This window comes from Cyprinus carpio, chromosome A3 (genome assembly GCF_018340385.1).
Source record: "Cyprinus carpio isolate SPL01 chromosome A3, ASM1834038v1, whole genome shotgun sequence".
Classification (NCBI taxonomy): Eukaryota; Metazoa; Chordata; class Actinopteri; order Cypriniformes; family Cyprinidae; genus Cyprinus; species Cyprinus carpio.
In genome coordinates this window covers 1,030,169-1,056,138 of record NC_056574.1, presented here as the reverse complement: position 1 = coordinate 1,056,138, position 25,970 = coordinate 1,030,169, and the positions used below count along the sequence as shown (strand labels likewise).

General features: G+C 38.4%; 1 protein-coding gene across 1 annotated transcript in view; it reads right to left on the bottom strand.

Annotated features, from left to right (window-relative positions):
- The window catches only part of hip1rb (huntingtin interacting protein 1 related b), an 80,112-nt gene that overhangs the window by 27,702 nt on the left and 26,440 nt on the right, over positions 1–25,970 (bottom strand). Inside the window, exons 3-13 of the mRNA XM_042734007.1 lie at positions 23,820–23,962; positions 23,451–23,507; positions 23,254–23,340; positions 20,679–20,755; positions 8,077–8,138; positions 2,521–2,661; positions 2,283–2,340; positions 1,404–1,479; positions 1,149–1,307; positions 895–947; positions 438–510 (exon numbers count right to left, since the gene is read on the bottom strand). Coding sequence (XP_042589941.1) covers positions 438–510; positions 895–947; positions 1,149–1,307; positions 1,404–1,479; positions 2,283–2,340; positions 2,521–2,661; positions 8,077–8,138; positions 20,679–20,755; positions 23,254–23,340; positions 23,451–23,507; positions 23,820–23,962 — 986 coding nt within the window. The remainder of the gene's footprint in view (positions 1–437; positions 511–894; positions 948–1,148; positions 1,308–1,403; positions 1,480–2,282; positions 2,341–2,520; positions 2,662–8,076; positions 8,139–20,678; positions 20,756–23,253; positions 23,341–23,450; positions 23,508–23,819; positions 23,963–25,970) is intronic.

Genomic DNA, 25,970 nt, shown 5'->3' with positions numbered 1-25,970 from the left:
AAACCAAAAATGTCTCTGCGATTCTAACTACTGTTGTTTAAATCTACATTAATCAGCACTGTCAAACTCTCAATAACACTAAGAAAGTAAATAGAAAAGAAAAAAAAAGAAGAAGAAAAAAACAACAACAACATTGTGCCATGTAAAAGTTAAAAAGGTCAAATATAAAAAGTTGTTAATTTCATACAATTTATTTTGGTTATAATTATAAAGTTGTAATTATAATTGTAATTGAGGAAAAAAAAAAAGTGTCAAACTGCGTTATGCTATCAGATAACGTGAAACTTAGCCCACAACACAACCCAGCATCCAACTAGCAATAATAGTGGTATTACCAGTTTGAACTTAGTCTGGAGTTCTGTTTCATCTCAAAGACTGTATTCCAATTTCCAAGATTTAAATATAGTACTATAGTAATATTAGGGCCAATGTCTCACCTCTCCTTTTATCTTTTCAAGCTCAGCTTTCAGAAGTTCAATTTCTCGTTTCAGATGTTGGATTTGGAGGTCTCTGTGTTATGGAGAAAGTACAGAGTACATTTCAGGTACATACTTGTAGACAGAATGTGGTAGCACTTTATTTTACAGTCCTGTTCCTCATGTACATACTATGTACTTATTATAGTAATTACAATAACTATGTAAAAACTAGGTACTAACCCTGAACCTACCCCTAAACCTAACCCTAACTCATGTAGTTACCTTGTATTACCAGAACTTTCTTAGATAAATACACTGTAAGTACACTATAAGTACATGTAAGTACACATACTGTAAAATAAAGTGCAACCCAGAATGTCTTCAAAGTATAAACCTTCCATACATATCACAAAATGTCACCTTCATAATTAAATTAAACAAATGATGGATAGTACGATCATCAAGTATGACCTACCTATCATCAAATTCATTACTGGGTGGTCCAAATGCTTGATCAAATATGTCCCCCAAAAAAGAAAACAGGACATATTTAAGAAGTTGCGTAAATAGGAGCCAAGAAATTCAAGAAAGGTTCAGGCTAAATATTATATAAAGCTCCAACCTCCAAAATGTCTACGTGCTAACACAATGAAGACACGTTAGATCTCTTTCAACTTTTTTTACTCAAAATCAATATCATAACACTTATTGGTTACCACTTGAAAGTACCTGTGGCAGAGAGGCCATGCTAGGCTGTGCCTCACTAACATCTATCAGAGTCTCAGGTTCATCCTCTTCCTGCTCCTCAAGCTCTTCTTCATCTGGGATGACAACCATGGGTTTAACATGCTCCGCTAGGGCGGAGGCCCGAAGGAAGTTGGGTGGAGACTTAAATAAAAAAAAAAAAATGTTTGGATGCATGGATATAAAGTGTAATCCATATACAGTATCTGTTAATAAGATGTAAATCAAAGATTTCCTTACATCAGGCAGTCTAGGTATCTGGATCAGCCTCTTGAAGTATAGCATGTCTCGAGCTTTATTGAGGAATGTTTTGAGGCTGAAATAAATAAATAAATAAATAAATAAATAAAGTATGTATGTATGTATGTATGTACAGTATGTATGTATGTACAGTATGTATGTATGTATGTATGTATGTATGTATGTATGTATGTATATATCTCGCTTTCTACAAATCTTCCACTTGTTCAGTCACTCTACTTGTTGATTGGCTTCAAGTGTGTTTGGGTGCTCAGGGCACAGAAGGTAATTAATTTAGAAGGTAATATTCTGAAACCATTATTTGTATAAAAAAAAAATATATTGTTATTCACTGATAATCTTCTGTTCAAAAAGACCAGCCAGAATGATTCATTCAAAAATCAGACATTGATACTTTCCTTAAGAGCATGAAAAAGAAAGCAAAGGCAGAAGTCGTAATTTTCTGTGAATAATAATTTTAATTCCTGTCTGTTTCTCTCTTGGAATGTACCCTTTTTTGACACTTTATGACACTTTTTTCCATCCTTTTGAAGTTTGAAAAGCTTTAGTCCTCATTTATTGTAATGGCACAGAAGTGATCAGTCTTCAGTGATCAGAATTTCTCCTTAGGTATTCCACAGAATAAAGAAAATCATACAGGTTCAAAACTACATGAGGGTGAAAACAAAACTTAAATGAACTTAAAATGAAAGTTAAATCAACCATGAATTATGGGAATTAATTTGTCCATGTGTAATGTTTTCTTATCTGTTTCCTGCATTTATATTTCCTGCCAGCATTTCTATATGGTAAAATACAGAATACCTAGACAAAATAAAAAATTCGGTCTCGTTCAAATTTGAAAATTATTGAATGTACCTGTGGAACTGCTCATGAAAGCGTTCACGGTGTCCCTGAAGTGTGTCTGCAGGTAAACCTGTCAAGAAAATAAATAAATAAATAAGAACATTAATTTTTCCCAAGTATCAACAGCTAGGTCCAGAAAGTGTCTACACAACTTGATTATTATTAAGGCATTTACAATTTCAACATCAATCAGTTTTTAATGTTATGACTGTAAATAATCTTAGACGCATGACGTTGCTAGAACTCTTACAGGCGTGCAGTTTGAAGAGCAGTTTGACGGTGTAGTGGTAGAGGTGACTGCAGTCCTGGATAACCTGGATGAGTGGAGCTAGTTTACACTGGCCCGACGTCAGTGTGGAGATAGCGATAGACATATTGAGCTGGCGGAGCACTAGGAATATAAAAAAAATACAGAATAATTTAACTTGGTACCAGATAATGCAGGATTTTTTTTTTCTCCCCACATAAGCCAAAGACAAGACACGGAAGACAGCAACATCCATAATATGATAAAAACAAAACTCAAAGTAGGAGACTTAAATATCTGGCATGTCTTTTTTCTATGGACTGTTAAGTTGATTTCCTGCTGATTTGTATATTTGCTAACTTGACTTTATACACATTAATTTTAACATGTTTGGCTAACCAGGATGAGATTAGATGTGGATATTATTGGGCAGGGAGTTGCTTCTTCCTAATCACTGCATTTTGGTAAAATAACAAGACATGTAAATGTAACACAGTTTCCGAAGAAGTTGCTATACCGAAACAAACCAAGAGACCAAGAGCTTTAGTGCCTAGAGCCATTAGAGAAAATTCTGCAGCTTAAAGCCTGTTGAGCTTACCTGGTAGGGACGCTGCCGCAACCAGACTGCTCCTAAGACCAAATCTGCAGGCTAGAGCCCCTAAGAGCAGATCTAACTATGGAGGCCACAGCTTCAGTTTGGCAGCGTCCAATCTGAAAGAAGGCAGACTACTTTGCCATCCTCCAGTCTCAATGAACTTGAGGAGGCTACAGGAGAGAGCAAAGGATTCCCTTCTCCATCAACTTCCCACTCTAACCCTTAATCCTCCTCAAAGCAGAATAACAAAAGTAAAGTGACGTGATATATAGCCAAGTATGGTGACCCATACTCAGAATTCGTGCTCTGCATTTAACCCATCCAAAGTGCACACACGCAGCAGTGAACACACACACACGCTGTGAACACACACCCGGAGCAGTGGGCAGCCATTTATGCTGCGGTGCCCAGGGAGCAGTTGGGGGTTTCGGTGCCTTGCTCAAGGGCACCTCAGTTGTGGTATTGCCGGCCAGAGACTCGAACCCACAACCTTAGGGTTAGGAGTCAAACTCTCCATCCACTAGGCCACAACTTCGCCGTACAGAGGCAGAGAAGAGAGTGGACCACCTGTGGTAACTCAAACTATCTCATGCCCTGCAAAGAATGTCAAAGCACCAGGGAAGCGTGCCAACGTAGCTCATCTACACCATCACCTCCAAGTTAAAGAAGCTGAAGGGGGGCAACAGAGAACATAGGACGCTAATGGCGATCAAGGCCACTCTCTTCTTTGTCCAGTGCCCTTATACAGGCATCACATTAACACAAGGAACTGAAATCTTTTATCGCCAATCCACCAAGGGATTGTGCTACCTGTTTAAGCAGATCCCTTACGGAAGTGAGCGGTTTTCTTGACTAGCTAATACCTAGAGGGGCCGACTGAGAGAAGGGGTCACAAATAGCATCCTACTACCTCTTTGGTATGTGGCCCTTATCGGCTGATATTTGCTTGTATTTAACTTGGTTCTGGCAAGGAAGCATGCTGGAGGGGGCAACAAGAGAAAGTGGGACACTAAAAAAAAAAAAAAAAAAAATAATAATACAATAATTAATCAAACTAAGCATGCCTGCTCAGAATAACCTGTCCTGTGTATGTGCAAAAGATACAGGTATATTAGTCATAATGGGCCATATAAGATCTACATTAATCCCATCTGATAAACAATATAATGGATCATAATTCTTTTAACTTTTAAATAACACTGTATTTTGATTGTCCACTTTAGGCATTGTAATACCTATGAGTAACTTTACTATTAAATGCCACCTACCATTCAATAGAGTATAATTGTATGCTTAATACCTGCTAACACTTTATTTTCATGGTTCCCCACCAGACATTGTACTGTATACAAGTAACTTTGCAAGTGCGTCAACTTATTCTGCTAACACTAACTTCAGCTCTACTAAGGCAATTTGTTGCAATTTATCGTTTAAAATGTAGTTCTCTTTTTATGAGCCAGTACTAGGGTCAAAATATAAGGAGAAGACATTTTTTGGTGTACTAGTTCATTATCTGTTGTTTATTCCCTTTTATGTTATTGTTTATTCAAGGATGCTGTATTAGTACATTTTCAAGTGGGTTATTTTTATTAGGTATCTATAGTGTGTAGCAGCAGTATCACAAAGTTTGCCTTGCATAATGAATTCACTTTTGTGGCTTTTAAATGTAAATGGACTTTGTATTAGTGTGGTTTACCACGCTTTTAAAGCCAAATGATTGCTTTGTGAGGAACAGACCTAAATTTCATCATCATCATCATCCTCATCTGCCGTAATGCTCAAATCCCTCACATTTTCGAAGAGTAATGCCTGAAGCATTACATTTAGCATTTTAGCAAGCCAGATGTCAATAAATAAATAAATAAAATCCATAAACAAACAAAAAAAAAGCATGTGTAAGCGGAGGAAGAATAAAAATGCCAAAAAACATGAAAAAAAAAAACATACTCAATGAAGACAATGAATCTGGGAGGAGAAAAAGTCAGCATCAACTGTGTGATTTTTATAGACATTTATATGCAAGGACCTGCAAAGGGATTCCCTTTGAAAATCCCAATCAGACAGAGACCACAACAACACAGATAATAAGAAATAAAGCTATGTGAATAAAACACATATAACAGAAATATATATATATATATATATATATATATATAATATATATATATATATATATATATATATATATATATTATATATATATATATATATATAATATATATATATATATATATACATATATACACACACACACACACACACACACACACACACACACACACACATACATACATACAGCAGAAATAGACAACATTTGTGTGTATAGTTGTGGTATATAGATGGAATAGAATAGAATTTACAAGGAATGGAATAAGATGTAGGGTAGTATTAAGTAAAAACGGTGGTATTGCACATCTTTTTATTGAACCGTAGATGAGACTTTTCATGAGGTAGACTGCTCTGTAGCGCCGGCCAGATGGTAAAAAATAAAAAATAAAATTGATTGAACCAGAGTAACCATATGATAACTTTCCCACACCCTTTACACACACAGTACAAAAACATTTCTCAAAGGGTGGGCAGGGGAGCACCAATAATTATTTCCACAGTCCGAACCATCCCTTGTAGTCTTCTAATGCCTGATTTTGTAGCCGAGCCAAACCAGACAGTTATTGAAGTGCACAGGAAAAAGCTGTGTTTCCATTAAAGATTTGCACAGCTTTTGCGATATTTTTTAAATGTCGATTAAAAAACTATTGTGAAATGACAGCATTTCCATTAACCGATGTTATGTGACTAAAACTTTTTTTTTTTTTTTTTTACTTTTCAGTTAAAAGTCATGATGACGGATATTGGTAGGTTTATGTATATAGCAGCCACCACTCTAGCTATTATTTTAAATCAAAGGAAATGTACTGTAGGCATGTATCTTTAGTGAAGCAGCACAGAGAGCCGCTTCTGAAATGTGCCGCAGAGTGGCTAGTATAAACAGACTAGAGTGGCCACGATCAGCTCCGGTGGCCATGTTGGAGCCGTAATGCACAGCAGACGCGTGCAGTGTAAATAAGGGGTTATCCAAGCATTAACAGCAAGGAAAAGCCCTTATACTTAAGAGCAGCCACTTATTAGGTGTTTCTTGGAGGTTATAGTACGTTAAAGAATGATCATGTGACTTTTACATATGCCAGGTGACCTGTAAATGCAAAAAAAAACTGTTTCCATTGCAGTTTTGCAAAAAATTCCTTTTTCGAATTGCCTGAAAAACCACCTCACCTCAGCTGAGTAGAACTGTTTGAGCAGCTCCTGTGGCAGGTTGAACTTCCTCAGCTGGCAGTAAGTACAATATCTGTTGGGCCTTTTTAACAATGTGATTGTCCCACTTCAGGTCCTGAGAGTTGGTGATACCCAGGAACCTGAATGACTCTACTGCAGTCACAGTGCTGTTCATGATGGTGAGTGGGGTGAATGGATGGAGTGTGGGGGGTTCTCCTGAAGTCCACTATCATCTCCACTGTTTTGAGCGTGTTAAGCTCCAGGTTGTTAAGACTGAAACAGACAGCCGGCTGCTCACCCTCCTTCTATCTGCAGACTCATCATCGGTCCTGGATGAGGCCAATGACTAGTGTCATCTGCAGTCATGGCCTAATGGTTAGAGAGTCGGACTTGTAGCCCAAAGGTCAAGAGTTCGAGCCTCAGTACCGGAAGGGATTGTAGGTGGGAGGAGTGAATTGGTTGTGCACTTTGATGGGATGAATACAGAGCACATATCCCGAGTATGGGACACCATACTCGGCCACACGTCATGTCACTTTCAAACTTGAGCTTGACAGAGGGGTCAGCAGAGGTGCAGTCGTTGGTGTAGAGGGAGAAGAACAGTGGGAAGAGCACACATTCCTGGGGGCCGCCAGTGCTGATGGTGCGGCTGTTTGCCTATCTGTCAGTCTCACTAGCTGTTGCCTGTCAGAAAGCTGGTAATTCATTGACAGACAGAGCTAGGAACAGAGAGCTGGGTTAGTTTGGTCCAGAGGAGTGCTGGGATGATTGTATTGAAAGCTGAACTGAAGTCCACAAATAGGATCCTCACAGTCCCTGGTTTGTCTAGATGTTGTAAGATATAATGCAGTCCCGTGTTGACTGCATCATCCACAAACCTGTTTGCTCGATAAGCAAACTGCAGGGGATACAGCAAGGTTCCAGTGATGTCATTCAGATAAGCCAACACCAGTCTTACAAATGACTTCATGACCACATATGTTAGGGCAACAGCTCTATACTGTTGTATGTTAAATAAGTCCTGGTAGGAATGCACATATATTCACAGAAATTAAACTAAGAAGACACAATAAACCAGATCTCATCCATTACTCCATCAGCAGCTTCAAAAACACTCCAATCCGTGCAGACGAAGCAGACTTGTAAATCCTGCTCTGCTTCATTAGTCCATCTTATTTTTTCATTATTAAAAATATCTTCATTTTTGTTTCAAAGATAAACAAAAGTTTTATGGGTTTGGAATGACATAAGGAAAAGTAAATAACACTTTGCAATAAGGTACCATTAGTCATTGTTAGTTAATGTTAGGTAATGCATTAACTAACAATGACTAATGGGACCTTATTGTAAAGTCTATAAAAGTCTATTACTTTTCCTTACGTCAATCCAAATACATAATAAATCTGATATAGTATATATTTAATGTTGTTAAATTAATGTTAGTTAATACGAATACAACTGTTCATTGTTAGTTCATGTTGGCTCAGGTCCTTTTGATAATATTAACAGATACAACTTTTGTTTTTGATTTTAACAACTTCTGTGCCTATGCAACATTTGTACATCAGGCAACAGTTCTCAGTTGTGTCCCTCAATTATGTATTCCGCTTCTGACTATTACAATATTTAATTATTGCATTCAAAAGGGTTGTGGACATATTAAATATAAATCATAAAAGCTGTACACTCACCAGCTTCTGCTAATCGAAGCTCTGCATCCATGTAATCAAACACTTCTACTGTGAGCTGGAACCTGGAGCGGAAAGGAGAGAAACACTTTTAGTTGATGTCTCAACGTTAGGTAGCTGTGTAGAACATATGGTGCCAACAGTTGTGTAATTGAGCTGCCTGTCTAAATATACTTGATATAATTTACAATTCTATATAACTATATATAAATAAATCTAAAGAGTGCTAAAAGAATTATAGAATTCTGGATAATGGCGAGGTCCTAAAATGAACAAACAGATGACTTGTGCAAAACTTAAAGGTGACCTATTGTGCCCCTTTTTACAAGATGTAAAATAAGTCTCTGCTGTGTATGTGAAACTTTAGCTCAAAAAATACCCCACATATAATTTTTTATAGCTTTTTGAAATTGCCACTTTTAGGGTATGAGCAAAAACGCACTGCTCCCTTTTTGATACTTAACTCGTACTGCGTATGCTAAAGACGCTATTGGAAAAAGCCTTTTTTCTCCTGAAGCTTTTTTTCAATCACGCAGTGAAACTGCATGGACATTGATTCGTGCAGTATATAAAAAAACAAACCAATGAGCTGCACGAGCCTATGGCAAAAAAGCCCGCCAGAATGGTTGGGGTCATCTGGCTATATAAGCGGGCGTTCGCCACAGGATTCTCAGATTTCTATGGAGGGAAGTCACCTGTAGGAGAAAAAAAAATACAATCCGTGTTGACGGTTTTGCAATCCGTCCCCTCAGTTTATAAACCGTACTCACAAATTCTTAAACTGCTCCCTCGGTTTAACAAACCGTATCTTCGGTTTTTGAATCCGTACCCACAAATTGATAATCTGTGCGCATGCTTTTGCAATCCGTTTCCTCAGGTTTGTAAACTCACGCATTTGTGGCCCCGCCCCTAGTCTGTGCCGGCAGATTCAGCCAGGCCACCTGTTTAGGTGTGGGATGCATTGTATTGTGTTTATTAGACATTATTTGTCATAGTAGCCTATGAGACCATGATCCGTCTTCTTTTTAGCATTTATTTTACATTAATCACCAATAGGATAAAACTCAACCGCCTGTGTTTTATAGCTTAAAATAAATGCTAAAAAAAAAGAATAGAAAATTTTCGGAATTTTCTAAAAAAAAAAAAAAAACTAAAAAAAAAAAAACTAAATGTTTTCAGAGAACATGGTAAAAAGCAATACAAATTGTACCGGTTATGTTGTCATTTGTCTTTGCTCTCTAACTGAATGCAATGTTATAAGTGACAGTGAAAGTGAAAGTGACGTGACATTCAGCCAAGTATGGTGACCCATACTCAGAATTAGTGCTCTGCATTTAACCCATCCGAAGTGCACACACACAGAGCAGTGAACACACACACACACTGTGAACACACACCCGGAGCAGTGGGCAGCCATTTTATGCTGCGGCGCCCGGGGAGCAGTTGGGGGTTCGATGCCTTGCTCAAGGGCACCTAAGTCGTGGTATTGAAGGTGGAGAGAGAACTGTACATGCACTCCCCCCACCCACAATTCCTGCCGGCCCGAGACTCGAACTCACAACCCTTCGATTGGGAGTCCGACTCTCTAACCATTAGGCCACGACTCCCCCACTATAAGAGGCCTAGTTATTTAGTAATAACATTAACAGTGAAGCATGCATCTAACTCTGGGGGGGAAAGCTCAGTATAACAAAATCACCAAAATAAGACTTCATTTTATGAATAAATAGTACACTAACACATTTCCAAAATGGTAAAAAGTTATTTAAAAATAAAGTAAATAAAATGTATTTTAAAGGATTCATGAATTATTTTATGACAAATGCACTCATTTATTTAGCCTATGAATTAAAATATTAATAATTAATAATAACCATTATTAATATTATTATACATTTAGTCAGGGGCGCCTGCAGGACTTCTTCCAAGGGTACACAGAGAGGTTTTTTTTTTGTTTGTTTTGGGGTTGGTTTGAGGGGCTATACTACTGTTTCAGCTATTAAACTAGTTCCATTTTGTATGTAATGGTAAAGTGATTATATTTTGTTTCAATTTTTTTTATAAAGTTAATTTAGAAAAATGTTTGGAGCTTTTTTTATTCGTAAAATGTAAGTTGTTGTTTTTTTTTTTTTTTTAAGTAACTACCAAGTGGCCAGCGGCAGCAGTGAGTTAATCCAAGTGTATGATCAATTTAGCCTTCACAAATCATCACGACTTGCCTAAATATAAAATCTATAGATATAAAACAGTTCAAGCTTATCACAATGTTAGTTTAAATGTTAAACCTAGATAAATGTTTGCTGTTAGACGCCTATCCAACAGATTGTGTTGAGAGTGGAAGCTGAAGTGCATGGAAGTGCACATTCCGTAAAGATGCATTTCTCTCTAAAAGCACGTCCAATGAGGAGACGGCGAGTAATTTTTTTCATCACCGTCTAAAATATAAAAATAAGACTGGCCTAAAACAGGCCCAATTATAATTTGTGTTTTTTTTAATTGTATACAATTAAAAAATAAAACAAATTGTTATGCCATATAATATGTAAAACTTTGCCCTATAATTGTTTGGCTGCTTATATTTTCTGCTCTGTTCTAAATACCTCAAAATTTAAAGGATTTGCTGCAACGCAATTTTGTCTGATGTGTGAATTATTTATTGGCCTATTTATTTATTTATTTATTTTTATTCATGCAGCAAATGATTTAAAAACAGCTTTAAAAAATTACTTTTTTGCATTCCAGAAGAACTTTTCACTATAAATGTTATGGGTGGCTTGAATGTAAAACATGAATTCATTGTATTCCCATTTGTAAAATAGGCTACAAATGAATTGTTGTATTTTATCCCAATCACATGAAAGTACGTATAGCACGATTTTCTTTTCTATATTTGGTGTAATATTTATACGCAGAAACTGACTTTGGCGTGCAAAAGACTGATAAATTCATAATGGCATGACAGGATACGGGACACACGAGCCTATAATTTACTGCTGGAATGTTTGCGGGGCAAATCTCAAGTCAGTCTGAGCACTCGTGGTATGCACAGTGCATAGGCGTACAACTGCAGGTGTCACTGCATTTAGGTTACATATGCATTTAGAAGAAGCTTTTATCCAAAACGACTTACAAAAGAGGAACAAAAACAAAATGATTCCAAAGTAAGTCACAATGCCAGGTTTAATATACAATAATAAAGTGCTAAGATTATCAAGATTTTGACGCACATCTTTCTTATTAAATCGTTGTATTCCACCTCAAAACCCGTTAAAATTGTTAGATAAACACTAAGAACAATTTGATGTAGGCTTATTCCACATAACAATGTGCAAGAAAACAATATACAATAGGATTCGTTAACACGTAGGCAACCTATAAGTTTGCTCCCTGAATCCGTGAGTACAGTTTACAAACCCGTGGGTAAGGTATATTAATCCGTGGGCACGATTTGTTAAACAGAGGAAACAGTGTAAGAATTAATGAGTACGGTTTATAAATTAAGGGGACGGATTGCAAAACCGTTGCCATGGATTGTTTTTTTTTTTTTTTTTTTCCTACTACAGATGACCTCCCGGGCTCCGTAGATTTCTTCTCCTTCAGTGACGACATGCTCTACGCTGATTCCAAAGCCTGCCTGTCATTGACACGCCTCGCAGCTGAATTGAGACCTCTCTGCTCGGCTGACCCGCTTCGCCACCACCTCAGCAGTTATGGTCCATTTCCCCTACCACCACACACCCTTAAAATTTCCTACTAAACCTTGCATGCCAAAGACGGCCACACAGAGTGTGTTTCCTTCCTGGTCAACTCTGTACGCTGATGACTTCCACACGGAGTGAGTTTCCTATTTTGGGAAATGCCACACTGAAGATGCGCTCAAAGGGAACTGTTTGTTCTAACTGAAAGAACTTCAGTCTCGCCTCTCTGCTCTCGCAAATCACTTTCTTTCAGAGATCGACTCCGCCCCTCGCGCCATCCCGTTTTCTTCTTCCCAGGCACCTGTGAGGCAAAAACAGCGGGGCAGAGGACTCAAGCTGAAGGCGAGGTCGTGTCTGCCCAGATCCCGCACATCCGCCCTCGCCTCAGAGAGAGAGTTCAACTGTCTGCAGGCGCGAGCGATCTGGTCTCGTTTGGGGGTAGTGAGGATGAGCTGCCCGATGACAGCATGTAATATACAGCTTTGGATGCAGAGGAGATGCTAGGCTCGGTAACCGACCCCACCCCCTTACCGTCGTTCCCACGCCCAGCGACGCCAAAGACGGGATGGATGCCGTGCTTCTCAGTATCCTCTCGAAAGCAGTTGAAGAGCTGATTTTAGAGGGGTCTCCACCAGAGGAGCCCTCTCGCAGCCATCTGGACGAGTGGTTCCTGCCGGGGCGCCGTCAGGCCCCTCGTTAGCTTTCCTCACCATTCTTCCCGGAGGTCCACGGCGAGTTCACCAGGTCATGGGGTGCTCCCTACTCCACCTGCCCCCGTACTTCCACTTCACTGGCCCCCACCCTTTATCGACAGCGCTGAAGATATAGGGTACGACAAGCTGCCTCCCCTGGACAAGTCAGTGGCTGCGCACGTCTGCTCGCCCATGGCTATCGGCTAGAGACCGATGGCCTCTCATCCATCCAAGCCATGTAGGACCACTTCAGCTCTCGCTGGATGGTGCGTACTTTTCTGTTGGACAAGCAGCTTTGGCTAACGCTAATGGAAATCAAGGACGCGGATAAGGTCCCCTAAGGGCCTCTTCGGACCAGCAGTCGAAGAATTCGCCGAGCACTTCACGGAGGCACAGAAATCATCCCAAGCTATGCAGCATTTCTTGCCAAAGCGCTCCAGCTCCGCTGCTGCCTCTAGTTGCCCTAAGTCTATGCCGACTCAGCAGCCCATGAAGCCAGCACCTGCCGCCACCGCCATTCAGCCTGCTAAGACTCAGCAGACACGAGGGCACTCCAGCTCAGCCAGATGCCACCCTTTTCCTAAGCACCAGGGACCCCAACCCAACATAGCATTGGACCCAGTGCCTCAGGCGTCTTCCTGATCTGCAAGACAGGAAGAGGATGGGGCCAAGTCTCGCTACAGCCAGACTGCCCCCCCAAGCAGCCTCTCTTAAACCTCCTTGCACCCCGTTCAAACCTGGGTACAGAGGGAAATGTGCTTGTTGCAAACACTGGGCCGAAAGTGCCCAAGCAACCAACCGCTATTATAGCGGGAAAAAGAAAAGAGGCAGAAAGTTTTAAATTACTACTTTAAAATGAAATAATTAAAATTGAAAACAAAAACTCTTTCATTACCCTATTTAATCCGTAAAGAAAAATAAAACAAACATTTTCAAAAAGAGAGCTAAATACTCTTCCGTTTCTCAAGAGTATTCTGTCCCCATGCGGCCAGTCAATCGAGTTAATCCAACCCCTTGTGGGCCGAGGCCTGGCAGGCCATCCCCAGAGTGTTGAGATGGGTCATGGGGATAATAAAAACGAGGGTATTCACTCCAATTCACTCGAAGACCCCCAAGCTTCAGCAGCGTGGTCCCCACCTTAATGCAAAGCAGGGACACTCACGTCCTGTGCTCAGAGGTGATGAATCTGCTAACAAAAGGAGCTATAGAAATGGTTCTAAAACATCTAAAATCACACCCTCATAAAAAGGTCGTTCAGGATGACTACGCAGAAACAGATCCTTGTGCAGATTCGCTCAGGGGACTGGTTCTTTTCTCTGGACCTGAAGGATGCATACTTTCACATTCAGATAGCCCCCATCACAGATGATTCTTGAGATTTGCCTTCGAGGGAGTGGCTTATCAATACACAGTCCTTCCCTTCGGGCTGTCTCTGGCCCCCCACGCTTTTATAAAGGGCATGGACACGGTTCTTCCCCCTCTGAGACAGATGGGAATCCACATTCCCAATCTCGATGACTGGCTAGTGCCTGAATTAATATCACACAGGACCCCCCTCCTCAGCCACCTAGAGCGCCTGGGAATCGGGGTCAATTTCGCCACATTTCGAGTACGTTGTTCCCCATCCAGTGAATATCATTCCTGGGAACAATTGTTTAACTCGGCTCAAATGAGAGCTGTAGTCATGCCGGACTGGGCTCTGACCTTACAGAGACTGGCGGCCTCTTTCAAGATCGGTGCCACTGGCTATGTCAAAACGTTTCAGAGGATGTGCATCGCCAGTGCTACAGCTGGGTCTACATCATATGAGTCCCCTTCAGCTATGGCTGAAACCACGGGTTCCATCTAGGGCTGGGCGATATATTGAATATTAGTGATAACATCTGAATAATTTTGACGACGATGTAAAATTTGAAAATATCATGAATATCGAATATTTCTAATTCAAGCATACATTCCCAAAAAAACGTGAACGTCCAAAAAAGGAACATGTAACTGCGGACTGCTCTTAGTCGGGGAGCCAAAGTCTCAAAAGTTCAATAAAATGGGTTGAACCTGACATGGTCTGCCATACTTTTTATTTGTGTTCTTTTCTGTTAACTTTATCTACATGCCTCTACTACAAGAGCTTTCATGAGAGCAGTTGCCAGATAACAAGAGTTTTAATCCCCGAATCACAGTTTCGCTGTTACAAGGATACATTTTTTGCCTGGTGTTTGCTTATTTTAAGCAATCTGGCAACCATGCACACATGCTCACTCTTCATTGCTGAATAAAAAGCACTTACTCGACCGCTGATGTTTGAATTGAGAAACATAGGCTATGGCCATTTGAAATTACTATTAGGGAATTTCACTGTTATATTTATCAGTTTGCATAATATAGACAGAGAGAGTGCAAAGGTCTTTAGTATTCATTTATATATATATATATATGGGAACATAGTTTCATGCTACAGAGCTTCTCTTAAAACCACAGACAGTTGACAGACTTGTGTTCTTAGCTAAAAAACGTAAAAAAAAAAAAAAAAATACCTATCCCAGTTTAATTATTTCCCCCAGTTGCATAGTTTAAATTGTGAATTGCATGCACTAAAAAAGTTGACAGAATGCACTTTCTGTACTTGTTTTGCACTACTTGAGTTACATATAGGCCTACATGTGTTCATTTAATAAAAAGCAGTAAGTGATCACTTGGTCTAGATTTTTTTTTAACTGCTTAAATTAGCTGTTCGGACTAAATTTTTTTTTTTGTTTTTATTATTATTTAAATGCAAATGCAAACTATATCAATATTTTGACAATATTGAGATTTTTATATATATATATATATCTCTATATATCGCCCAGCCCTAGTTCCATCCCATGCGTGGCGTCACAGACGCCTACATGTCAGGGTGAACAAGGCCTGTAAAACAACCCTGGCCCCTTGGAAGAACTCTCGGTGGATGAAACAGGGAGTAGCCATGGGAATGGTTTGCAGGAGGAAAGTTGTCATGACAGATGCCTCCAACACAGGTTGAGGGGCACTGTGCGAGGGCATACCGACTTTCGGCTATTGGTCGAAAGCAGAAAAAAGGGTTTCACATCAACTGCTTGGAAATGCTAGCAGTGTGTTGAGCCTGTCAGTTCTTCCTGCCAGTCCTAAAGGGACACCATGTGCTAATCCGATTGGACAACATGCTGGTGGTGTAAATAAATCGCCAAGGAGGCCTCTCCTCAAAACACCTCTTCATTCTTGTAAAGCACCTTCTGGAATGGGCTCAACTCAACCTGCACTCACTGAGAGTGGCAAATTGAATCAAGGAGCGGACATGTTATCAAGGAGCAATGTCCCCTCAGAGGAGTGGATGCTCCATCCGCAGACGGTTCAAAGAATCTGGGAAATCTTCAGCAAGGCCGAGGTAGACCACTTGCCTCAGAAGACAACTCTCACTGCCCAATTTATTATTCGAAGACTAGGGACGCATTGGCCCATGATTGGCCCAACCTCCTTCTTTATGCATTTTCCCCAATCGCCCTGATCCCACAGGTAATCAGGCAAATCAGGGAACAGAGGCACAAGGTTATCCTGGTGGCCCCTCTCTGGAAGAACCATCTATGGCTATAAGAGCTGACCCTCTGAGATCTCCTCTCACAAGTGGACAGGACAATATGGCACCCTTGGCCCAAATTGTGGGCCCTACACCTCCGGCAGCTGGACGGGAGCCTTCAAGCCTCTCAGAGCGAGTTTTAAACACAATTTTGGAACCTAGAGCCCTGTATACGAGACGCCTCAACGCTAGGGCTGTGCGAATTGGGCAAAATATCTAATTGCGATTTTGTTGACCTATTGCGATTGTGATTTGATTTGCGATTTTAATTTTGCAAAGTCAGGCTTCAGCTTAATATTGTCAATAGTGTGCAGCACAGTAACTTATGGGTATCGTTACCCTGCTGAAAAAACCCCAATATAAACCATCACAGAAATTCTTATGGTTTCCATTAAAACAATTACAAAATTCCTTTTTGTAGTGGGTTTTGTCAATATTCCAATAGGAATTACTGTTTTTCTATTGTTTCCCATCTGCCAAATTACATCCCACAAATAGAATCTATCAAATACCAGTAGACAGCATTGTAGTTTACATTAAAGCCAATATAATTCCCATTATAACCCTTAAATCCATTAAATTTTCTATTGTTTTGGGAGGGGTTCTGTTGTTGTTGTTTTTTTAGCAGGGAATATTATAATTGTATTACTACTTTTACAGACTTTACTTAATTATTGAATTTCACAGGAAAAATGAGTTTATTTTGTGTAAATAAAGAACTGTATTACTTTAGTCAATTATTAACCCTAATAAGGTCTTCGTTTCCTGTTTACAAATCTGGTCTTTGGGGTCTATATGACCCCAACAATTGATAGAGAAATTATACAAAAAATATACATTTTTAATTATACAAATAATATATGTTTTTTTTTTGTTTTACGTTTACTTCTCATCTATTCATTAATGCTGTGTTTTGGGAGATATGAAGTACTTTTGTACCTATTTACCACACAATTCCTCAACTACACCATAAGCTTGCATTTGAAATATTAATTTTTTATGAAAAAATCACTTAAATGATGATCTAAATTTAATTTAAATTGTTTCTGGATATTGATCTAGGTGTTATGTGTAGAAGTACGCCATCTACTGGTTAGAGATAAACCTAAATTCTTTGCAGTTTAAGAAAGAAATAGTTTTGACCAGCAGAGGCAATAGAGAGCCATTCATTTTACTGCATGTTGCCAACTGCTTGTATTAAAACTTTTGAAATACATTTTGTGAATTTATATATATATAAACATAAGAAAGGACATTTAAAATAATTATTTTTTTTAGAATAGTAGAATTTTTGTAGTTTTGATGCATTTTGAAATGTCTGTTTTTTACAAAATGCCACAGAAATATGACCGAAAAATGCCACCTAAATGCCACCTAAGACATACCTAAAGGACAAGACTTGGAGTCAGATTTTAGTTGCATATTGTTGTATGCATTATTTAAATGAACAAAGTGTAAAAATAAATAATTAACTTTAGAATGCAAAAGAAATGAAATAAATAATATGTAAACAAAAGCAATATGAGTGAACATCTAATAACAAAAACATTTTTTTCAATAACATTCTGAACACTGAACATAAAAGCAATAACAAGCTACAAAAAATATGTAAAACAATAATCAGTCCATGCACATCTGCAACAGGAACACCGTGTGAGCAGCACAAATGGCTCTTTTGCAGTTTGTGCACTGCTTGTCAGTTTTGGTGTCCTTTGCCCGTGGACAAACCTGACACCGTTTTTCTTTTTGGGGGTGGATCAGTGGAGGGCCCTGGCTCGTTGGACGAATGCTGTTGTTGTCTCTTCAGAATCGCTGCAGAGGCTGGTGTACGAGGCGAGTGTTGTCGTCGCTCCATCTGAGGGGACACCAGAGCTTTTCCCAGCTGCTCTAGAAAGAGCCTCCTTTTCATACTCTTTTTTGTGACTGACTGTGTGTGTGCGTGTGTGCGTGCGTGCATGCATGCGTGCGAGTGTGTGTGTGTGTGTGTGTGTGCTTGTGTGTGTGTGTGTGTGTGTGCTTGTGTGTGCCTGTGTGTTTGTGTGCATGAATTAGGTCTGACCCTTTTATATCTTTGTTCTGCATTTGTGACTGATTTCCTTTGCCAGTTCTATAAAACTGTTGTGGCAGTACACACATACATGTGTGTGTGTTTTTGTGTGTGTGCGAGTGAGCATGTCTTTTCTACATCACATTTATGCTCTAGTAGTAGGCCTTCATTTCTGTGTGAAAATTTTCTGATTTATGCTGGATTTATAGATTTTTTTTGACAAATGAAGAAAAAATATTGAGTTTTTTTCACATTTCCCATTCATTTCAATGTGGGGTCATATTGACCCCGAAGACCAGAAGTGTAAAAATTTTTTTTACATACCTTCAGAACAACCGAATCAAGCCCAGTTTTTTTGTGTGTGTGTAGATAGATTATGTAGGAAAAGTCACAAAATATTATTCCAATCAGATGAAGGGAACCCATTTTTTTAATAAAGGAAAAGTCGATTGGGGTCATATAGACCCCAAGAACCGATTGAGGGTTTTAAAGTATTACATAGGTTACATAGGCTGATTTATTAATTTCTTAAGTATTTGGGATTTTAAGAAAATGTGCTGAATGTTTCATTTCATCCAAGTGAAATTAGCTAAGCAATTAGACTGAATTTACACTCGTTTTAAATGCAGAGCCAGGCGCGAGTTAAGCCTCGTCTTTTATTGCCAGATGCGCTCGTGGAGACGTGCGGTGCAGAGCTGCATGTGAGTATAACCGAGCATTACGAGACAGACTGCGTGTTTTGGCAAGTTTAAACGCTCCTCTGTGAGACGCTGCAGAGAGGAGCGAGTATGAGAAGCATTCAGAGAAACAGGCTGTGTGTGCAGTCTTCTGAATTGGGAATAGCGAACATGCATTATAAACTTTCAAATTAGAATCTGTTGGGGAGATAAAATGTGCTATATAAATGTTCATGTACTAATAAAAACATTTAAGAATATATCTTTTATTTTCCATTACTGAAAGCAGAACCGATAAGGGAGCTCTTGGTATGTGTTGTGACACAGCTCTTGCAAATTAACGTTACCTTTTTTGTTTGGCGTCTGTCATTTCGAAGCCCAAGTAATCTCATATTACATAAGTTTTTCTTTAGTATTAATTTGCCTACCTATCGATCTGACCATGTAGACGCCATAATCACACACACATGCACGCACTCTCTTTCACACTTTCCGGTTTTTTTTTTTTTTTAAATGGTGGCCGTTTACGCAGTTGGCTAGAGCAGAGCTGATTGGGGAGAACGGAGGTGCGCTCACTTTGTTGGTTAGTAAGGCTGCCACTCAAGGCTGTCAGTCATGCATATGCTCAGGAACAGAGTAATATCGGGTCCACAATCGCAGGCTTTGCGATTAGCAAAATCGCAACGTCTCAAATCGCGATTGCGATTCGATTAATCGCACAGCCCTACTCTACGCCCTTAAGTGGTCTATTTTCTCCACAAGACCCTTCTACCTTTGAATGGTGTAATTCCTGCAAGAGCTGCTGGATAAGGGACACTCCCCATCCACTCTCAAGGATAATGCAGTGGCTATAGCTGCCTCTCATGCCCCTATTGTGGGCCAATTGGTGGGCAGCAAAAGCGCGGTTGTCTGCTTCTTGAGGGGCGCCAGGAGGCTGAATCTGCTAGCCCCTTCACTGTCCCTTTGTGGGATCTGCCCACTGTACTGAGGGCCCTGAAGGGCCCCCTTTTGAGCTACTACAGTCTACCAACCTTCGGTCATTGTCGCTGAAGACTGCTCTGCTTCTGACACTAGCATCGGTAAAGCGAATAAGAGACCTGCATGCACTTTCCATTAGCCCTGCCTGCCTGGAATTCGGGCCTGAAGACTCTAAGGTCATCCTGAAACCAAGGCATGGTTATGTACCCCAGCTAGAGTTATCCAAGCTCTGCCCCATCAGAGCTCTAAGAATTTACATTGAGCGTTCTGCCCCCTTCAGATGGTCAGAACAACTCTTTGTTAACTTCGGTTACTGCACCACAGGGCATCCAGTCATGAAGCAAAGACTCTCTAGATGGATAGTACATGTTATCACACTAGCGTACTCTTCCTTGGGCCTACAATGTCTCATCGGAATACAGGCCCATTCCACCAGAGGAATCGTCCATTCTGGCGGGCTCTGGCGGGTTGTCACCATAGACTTGTGCAGCTTCGCTGCCGAATCATTATTTTTTTTTGGTTCATTTTTTATACACTGCATGAACCAATGACCGTGCAGTTTCACTGTGTGATTGAAAAAGGCTTCAGTTCAGAAGAAAAAAAGGCTTTTTCCCATAGCATCTTTAGGAGATGCAGTTGTCCCTTAAATGCAAATGAGCTGGTGCTCTCGCCTACCTTTTCGGAAGAGGGCGGAGCTTCAATGAAAAAAATCTTGCTTAAATGTTAATCTTCTTTATTACCATTTACTTTTATGTTTTAAAGCTATATTTAAATTAAAATTACTTAAATACATAAAATGTATTAATTTTTTTAACAGTGGAAAACCTAATGAAGGGGTCCTGTAGTGCAAAGTCCAAAACTGTATTTCTGAAAGATATAATACAGTAGAAATAAAAACAAAATAAATGGAATTTTACATACACATTATTGATGTCCGTTCCCGCTGTACGCTCCAGGACTTCATCTGTGACTTCTAGACTGGCTGGAATTTCAGAATGCTGCAAAGAGAATACAGAGAAAATTTTAATTCAACTAAATGGGACTATCCCCATGTTTACACACTAAAATCAAAAGTGCTAAATTTCTATTTCATGCACAATTTCAATTTTATTTTTAAGTTATGCACATGAGCTTTACATTTGGCAACAGGTGACCCATTCACATTTAATTTATTTATCCACATTTGTTCATGGATTGTGAGTCGGACAAGAAGTCCAAACAGTGATTGTTAACAGTAGTTTGTTAACATGATGCAAAAGAATCCAAACAACAGTGTTTGTTGGAGTTTGTTGTAGCAGTGTAAACTGGCCTTAATAACGCAAGTTAAGAGTAACTGAGATCTGTTAAACTTATCTATTATACATTTATTTATAGTACACCGGTATGAGGCATAATTTTCTCAAATTTAATTTTTATATCCTTAAAGCAGGGGTGGGCATCTCTGGCCCTTGAGGTCCACTGTCCTGCAGGGTTTGGCTCCAACCTTATTCAAATAGCTTACCAGATGCATGTGAATGCCACCTTACTTCATGCACAGAGATTAGTAGGGCTGCCCCCTAATAGTTGACTATCCTTTAGTCGACGAAAAAAAAAAAACCACAGGAAGTGGCAAAGTCACGTATTCCGTGATGGACAGATTATAAACAGCGGGTCTATGTGGTAATTACAGTACATCGGACATCCAAAAGTTTGTTTTGTTCATAGACCTTAAATGTGGCTAATCATCTGAAACATGCAAGTAGTAGCAACATTACATGGCTGCTGGTTCTAATGTTAACCTACAAAAATGTGTGCTATTGTGTTTGTGCGAAGTGCGAAGCTGAATAGTAGCGTGCTCACTGCATTACAGTTAACGTGGAGGCACCTGTGCGATAATTTGCATTTAACTTAAAATACTTTGTAATTTTGTAACAAAACACCAAGCTAGTATGCATTCTAAAAATATCAATACTTCAGATAATAAGGTAGGCCATGTATAATTGTTTATTGAGCAGTTTGCTTGTTTCCTAATTTTTCTTTCTGGTTTTCTATAGCTGAACAGTCAATCAGCGCAATCCGAAAGCTCTGATGCCAATTCAGCATGTTTAATCAGCTGAAATGCTTATCTTGGTAACATTGGCAACATGCTTGTTGCTTATGGCTCATCCAGGTTGATTGTTATCAATTTTTAAAACAGTTGCACTGCTTCATATTTTACTTGAATCTGATGCACATTTTATATTGATGATAATCCGAAATGTTTCTTGACCAGCAAATCTTCATTTTAGAATGATTTCTGAAGAATCATGTGACTGAAGACTAGAGTAATGATGCCGACAATTCATCTTTACATTTTACAATATATTTTTATAAAAAAAACAATTATTTTATTTTAAATTATAAAAATATTTCATAATTTCTGCTGTATTTTTATATAAATAAATGCAGCCTTGGTGAACAGAAGAGACATTCAGACACATTAAAAGGTCTATTGATCACAAGAGGATTCATTTAATCAGTCATTCAGAACAGCGATTCAGTCAAAATTCTTTGCAAATTCAAATATAAATGATTAATTCCCTTTGAGGTTAATTTACCCATTTTCCTTACAGCAGCATACTGTAAATGTGTTCACATTTTTTAAACATGCAATTTTGGCAATGGTTGTGCCGTATGGGACAAATTTTGGAAACGAAAAATTTGACAAAATAATTAAGCATCTTTGCCCTATCAGTGTGCCATGCTTACAGATTAATTGCCTTTGATTAAGCTCTGACAGTGTCATGTTGGGTCCCAGCTCTGCAGTGTGACTGCCTCTATGACAGCCATCTGAAGAACCTATATTAGGAGCCATCTGACCCAAGTCACACCGTCAATAAGGTCTTAGCTACAGTGTATATCATACAGTATAACATGAAAGATGGTTAATGCTGTACAGTCTGTCTGGGCTTTTCATACAAGATCTTCCCAGGCTTATATTCTACAAACTTTAATCATCTCCTGTCAATCTCCTATCTTAAAAAAAATAAATAAATAAATAAACAACAAAAAATAAAAATAAACAACAAAAAATAAAAATAAACAACATTAAACTCATATTTTTGAGTTTATTTGTTTTATTGCAACAAAAGTACCCAATGTACACATCAGCTTATAGGAGGGCCCAACACACTCATGGCTATTCATAACTGTTTTAGATTTTGGTGAATTAGTGTCTAATTCGCATGAATTTGTATTATGAATTTCTATGATCTGCTTAAGGGTGGACCTTCATTCATTCCTTTAAAAAAATGTTTTTGTATAAATCAAATCGTACAAATTCATACAAAATTACCACCTTATCAATAGTTACTTTTCCATAAATTATCGTGCCGTAAAATAGTGGCATTTTCTCATGAGACTGGGATTGAGGGCATTGGAAAATTGTCTCAGTCAAAAGTGGGGCTTGAAGTCAACAAAGGTTATAGCTAATAGCTAGGTAAATACATTACAGGCACAATAATATATTGAAATCTACCTTAGTGTGAAACTCCATCTTGGTGCAGAGGAGTTTGGAATATAGAGAAACCAGCTGTCCATACCCATGTCTGTCCCGTGTGTTACTCTGACAATGGAAATAAATGACAACAAATCATTATATTCTGTCAAACTAGTCAAAGAGATTTAGAACAACTTTCTTTTGTTCTGAATGCTGAAATTTGTGCATGAACTTACCCATAGTAACCCTGTCTCAGCAATGCTGCTGTAGTGTCTCATGCAGTCTTGTAAAGTCTGGTAAGAATGATCAAGACAATTAACAATACAATCTTCTGTAAGAATAGAGACATTAGGCTAGTTTAAGATGCCAAATACTTAGTAAATTAGATATCCTTGGAGAGAATTGTATATTTAGCTTTTATTTGATTGTCATAAAAAATAAAAATTAAGTAACTGTTAACAAAGCAAAGCACAAATATGTATATATATATATATATATATATAGGCAGTCATTGACACACAGGCAAAAATAAATTAATTAATTAAAAATAAATTAAAAATTGATTTGAGCAGATGACTATGAAATTCAAATGGAAGCATGCTTACATTTGGGTGACCATCACGCATGATTTTGTGTAATACATGGCAGAACTTCCAGCTAATGATGGCACTGCTTGGCAAGGGCAGACCAACGGCATATGACCAGAAGGTATAGGCCCCCTTCTCTCTGTGGGTTCCCAAAATAATTCCTGTTCATGCCTTTAAGGAAAAGATCTTAAGCACAATGTACATCATACTCATTAACTTTTGTTATGTAATTTCACAATTCATCAAACTGAGTTAAGTCTGCTGAGCTGTCTAATTTTTGTAATCTAGGGCTGCTAACAGCAGTGTTTCCCACACCTATACTTTACTTGGGCGAGTCGCCAAGGTATATTAACAGCCGCCCAAGTATATATGGAAAAACATTTTTGCTTTTATTATTTTTATCTTCTTGTACTTTTTTTATCCACCCGAAATAAATGAAACCATCTGTGATTGATTAACTAGTGGAAAATCACCCCTCGTCCTTCATGTTTCGTATCTGCTCATTCTGTGTGCGTGAATACGGTTTCCTCCCACTGACATTTCCACATGCGCTGCAGAGAAGCGGTAGATATTTTACAAAGACAGGGCTCGACAGTGCGGGTGCTTCAGTCGTTTGTGTGACTAAAATAGATGTGTGCATACTGTAAAATGTATTTAGAAGTATGTGTGTGAATAAAGCAAAATCCTTCTGGGTGAGTTTTCTTAAATTTAATGTCATAAAGTCTTTAATACATGAAATGGTAAAACAAATGTCTTAAATTACATTTTAAGACGTCTTATATTGTGGGATGGAAAAACATAAATTGCAATACAGCCTATTGACTTCAAAAGGCTATAATTTCATTAAAAAAATTAAAAAATAAATAAATAAATAAAAAGAGCGCTGCACGTTGAAGTTTCACAAGGCGGCGCTTCAGACTGTTTCAAAGTGATTTTCAATCAATGAATATCGCACCTTTATGCCAAGTTATTGCTTATTTGTTGACAAATTATGACAATATCTGCTTTATGACCTTTATATAATATGTTTTAGACTGTTTTAGCGCAATCTGATGTGCTCATTTTTTCAGATGCTTGCAGAAAAAGGCTTACCAAAACAAAGTTACTGGGTTAATCTTTTTCACTTTTCCTGGGTTGGTAGATGCACTGGGGACCCGATTACAGCACTTAAAACCAGAAAGTGTCAGATTTCCATGATGTGTCAACTTTAAAAATCCTGCAGATATTCAGATTTTATAATAAATATATTTATATATAAAGCCATGACGTAGTTAATTTGGTTTATTTCTGGTTTATTTAGCCCACAATACTATAGACATTTCATAAGAGTTCCACTGTATTTCGGGCTTGTTTATAAATAAAAGGAAACTGTTTTTTTTTTTTTTTTTTTTTTTAACACCATTATTGGTATTTTTGGTTACACAAATTGTATTTAATTTAATTTCAATTTAATTCATCTACTGTACACTGCAAAAAATGACTGAATTTAACGGTAAAACACTGTAAAAAAACCTGTTAAATGGTTTACGGTAAATTTCCCTACTATATACGGTGAAAAACTGTATTGGAGTTAACATGTAATTTTATAGTAAATGACTGATTTTAACGGTAAAAAAAACTGTGAACCTGTTAAATGGTTAACGGTAATTTCATGTAAAATTTACAGGGAAAAAAACGTAAACTGACGTTCCCAGAATTCTCTGCGTTGTATTTCAAATTTTGTTTGAATTTGATGTTTTTTCTTTGACATAACTATGTTTCTTCTTATTTTTTCTTATCTGTTATGTTTATTAGGGTTGTATGTTACATATAATGTTGTTAAATTAATGTTTATTGCATATTTCAGTTTAATGAGTCTCACCATGATGGTGCTTAGTGCTTGTGTGAATGAGACTGTGCACCTTCCATGTATCGTATTATTTAAAAGCTGCTTGTGATGGGCTTTGTTTCATCTCGTGACTTTCTCATCACTACCTGCTTTTGGTGGTTACCAGTGTATTACAAAGGTACAAAACAGATTTCAGTACTTCAATAAATTGTTATATTAATATTATATCAGTTAAATTACGGTATTAAAAATGTACATTTAAGGTAAAACCGTTAAACCTAAAATAGTGTTACCGTGTTTTTTACGGTAAAAAAACGTTAAACCTAAAATGGTGTTACCGT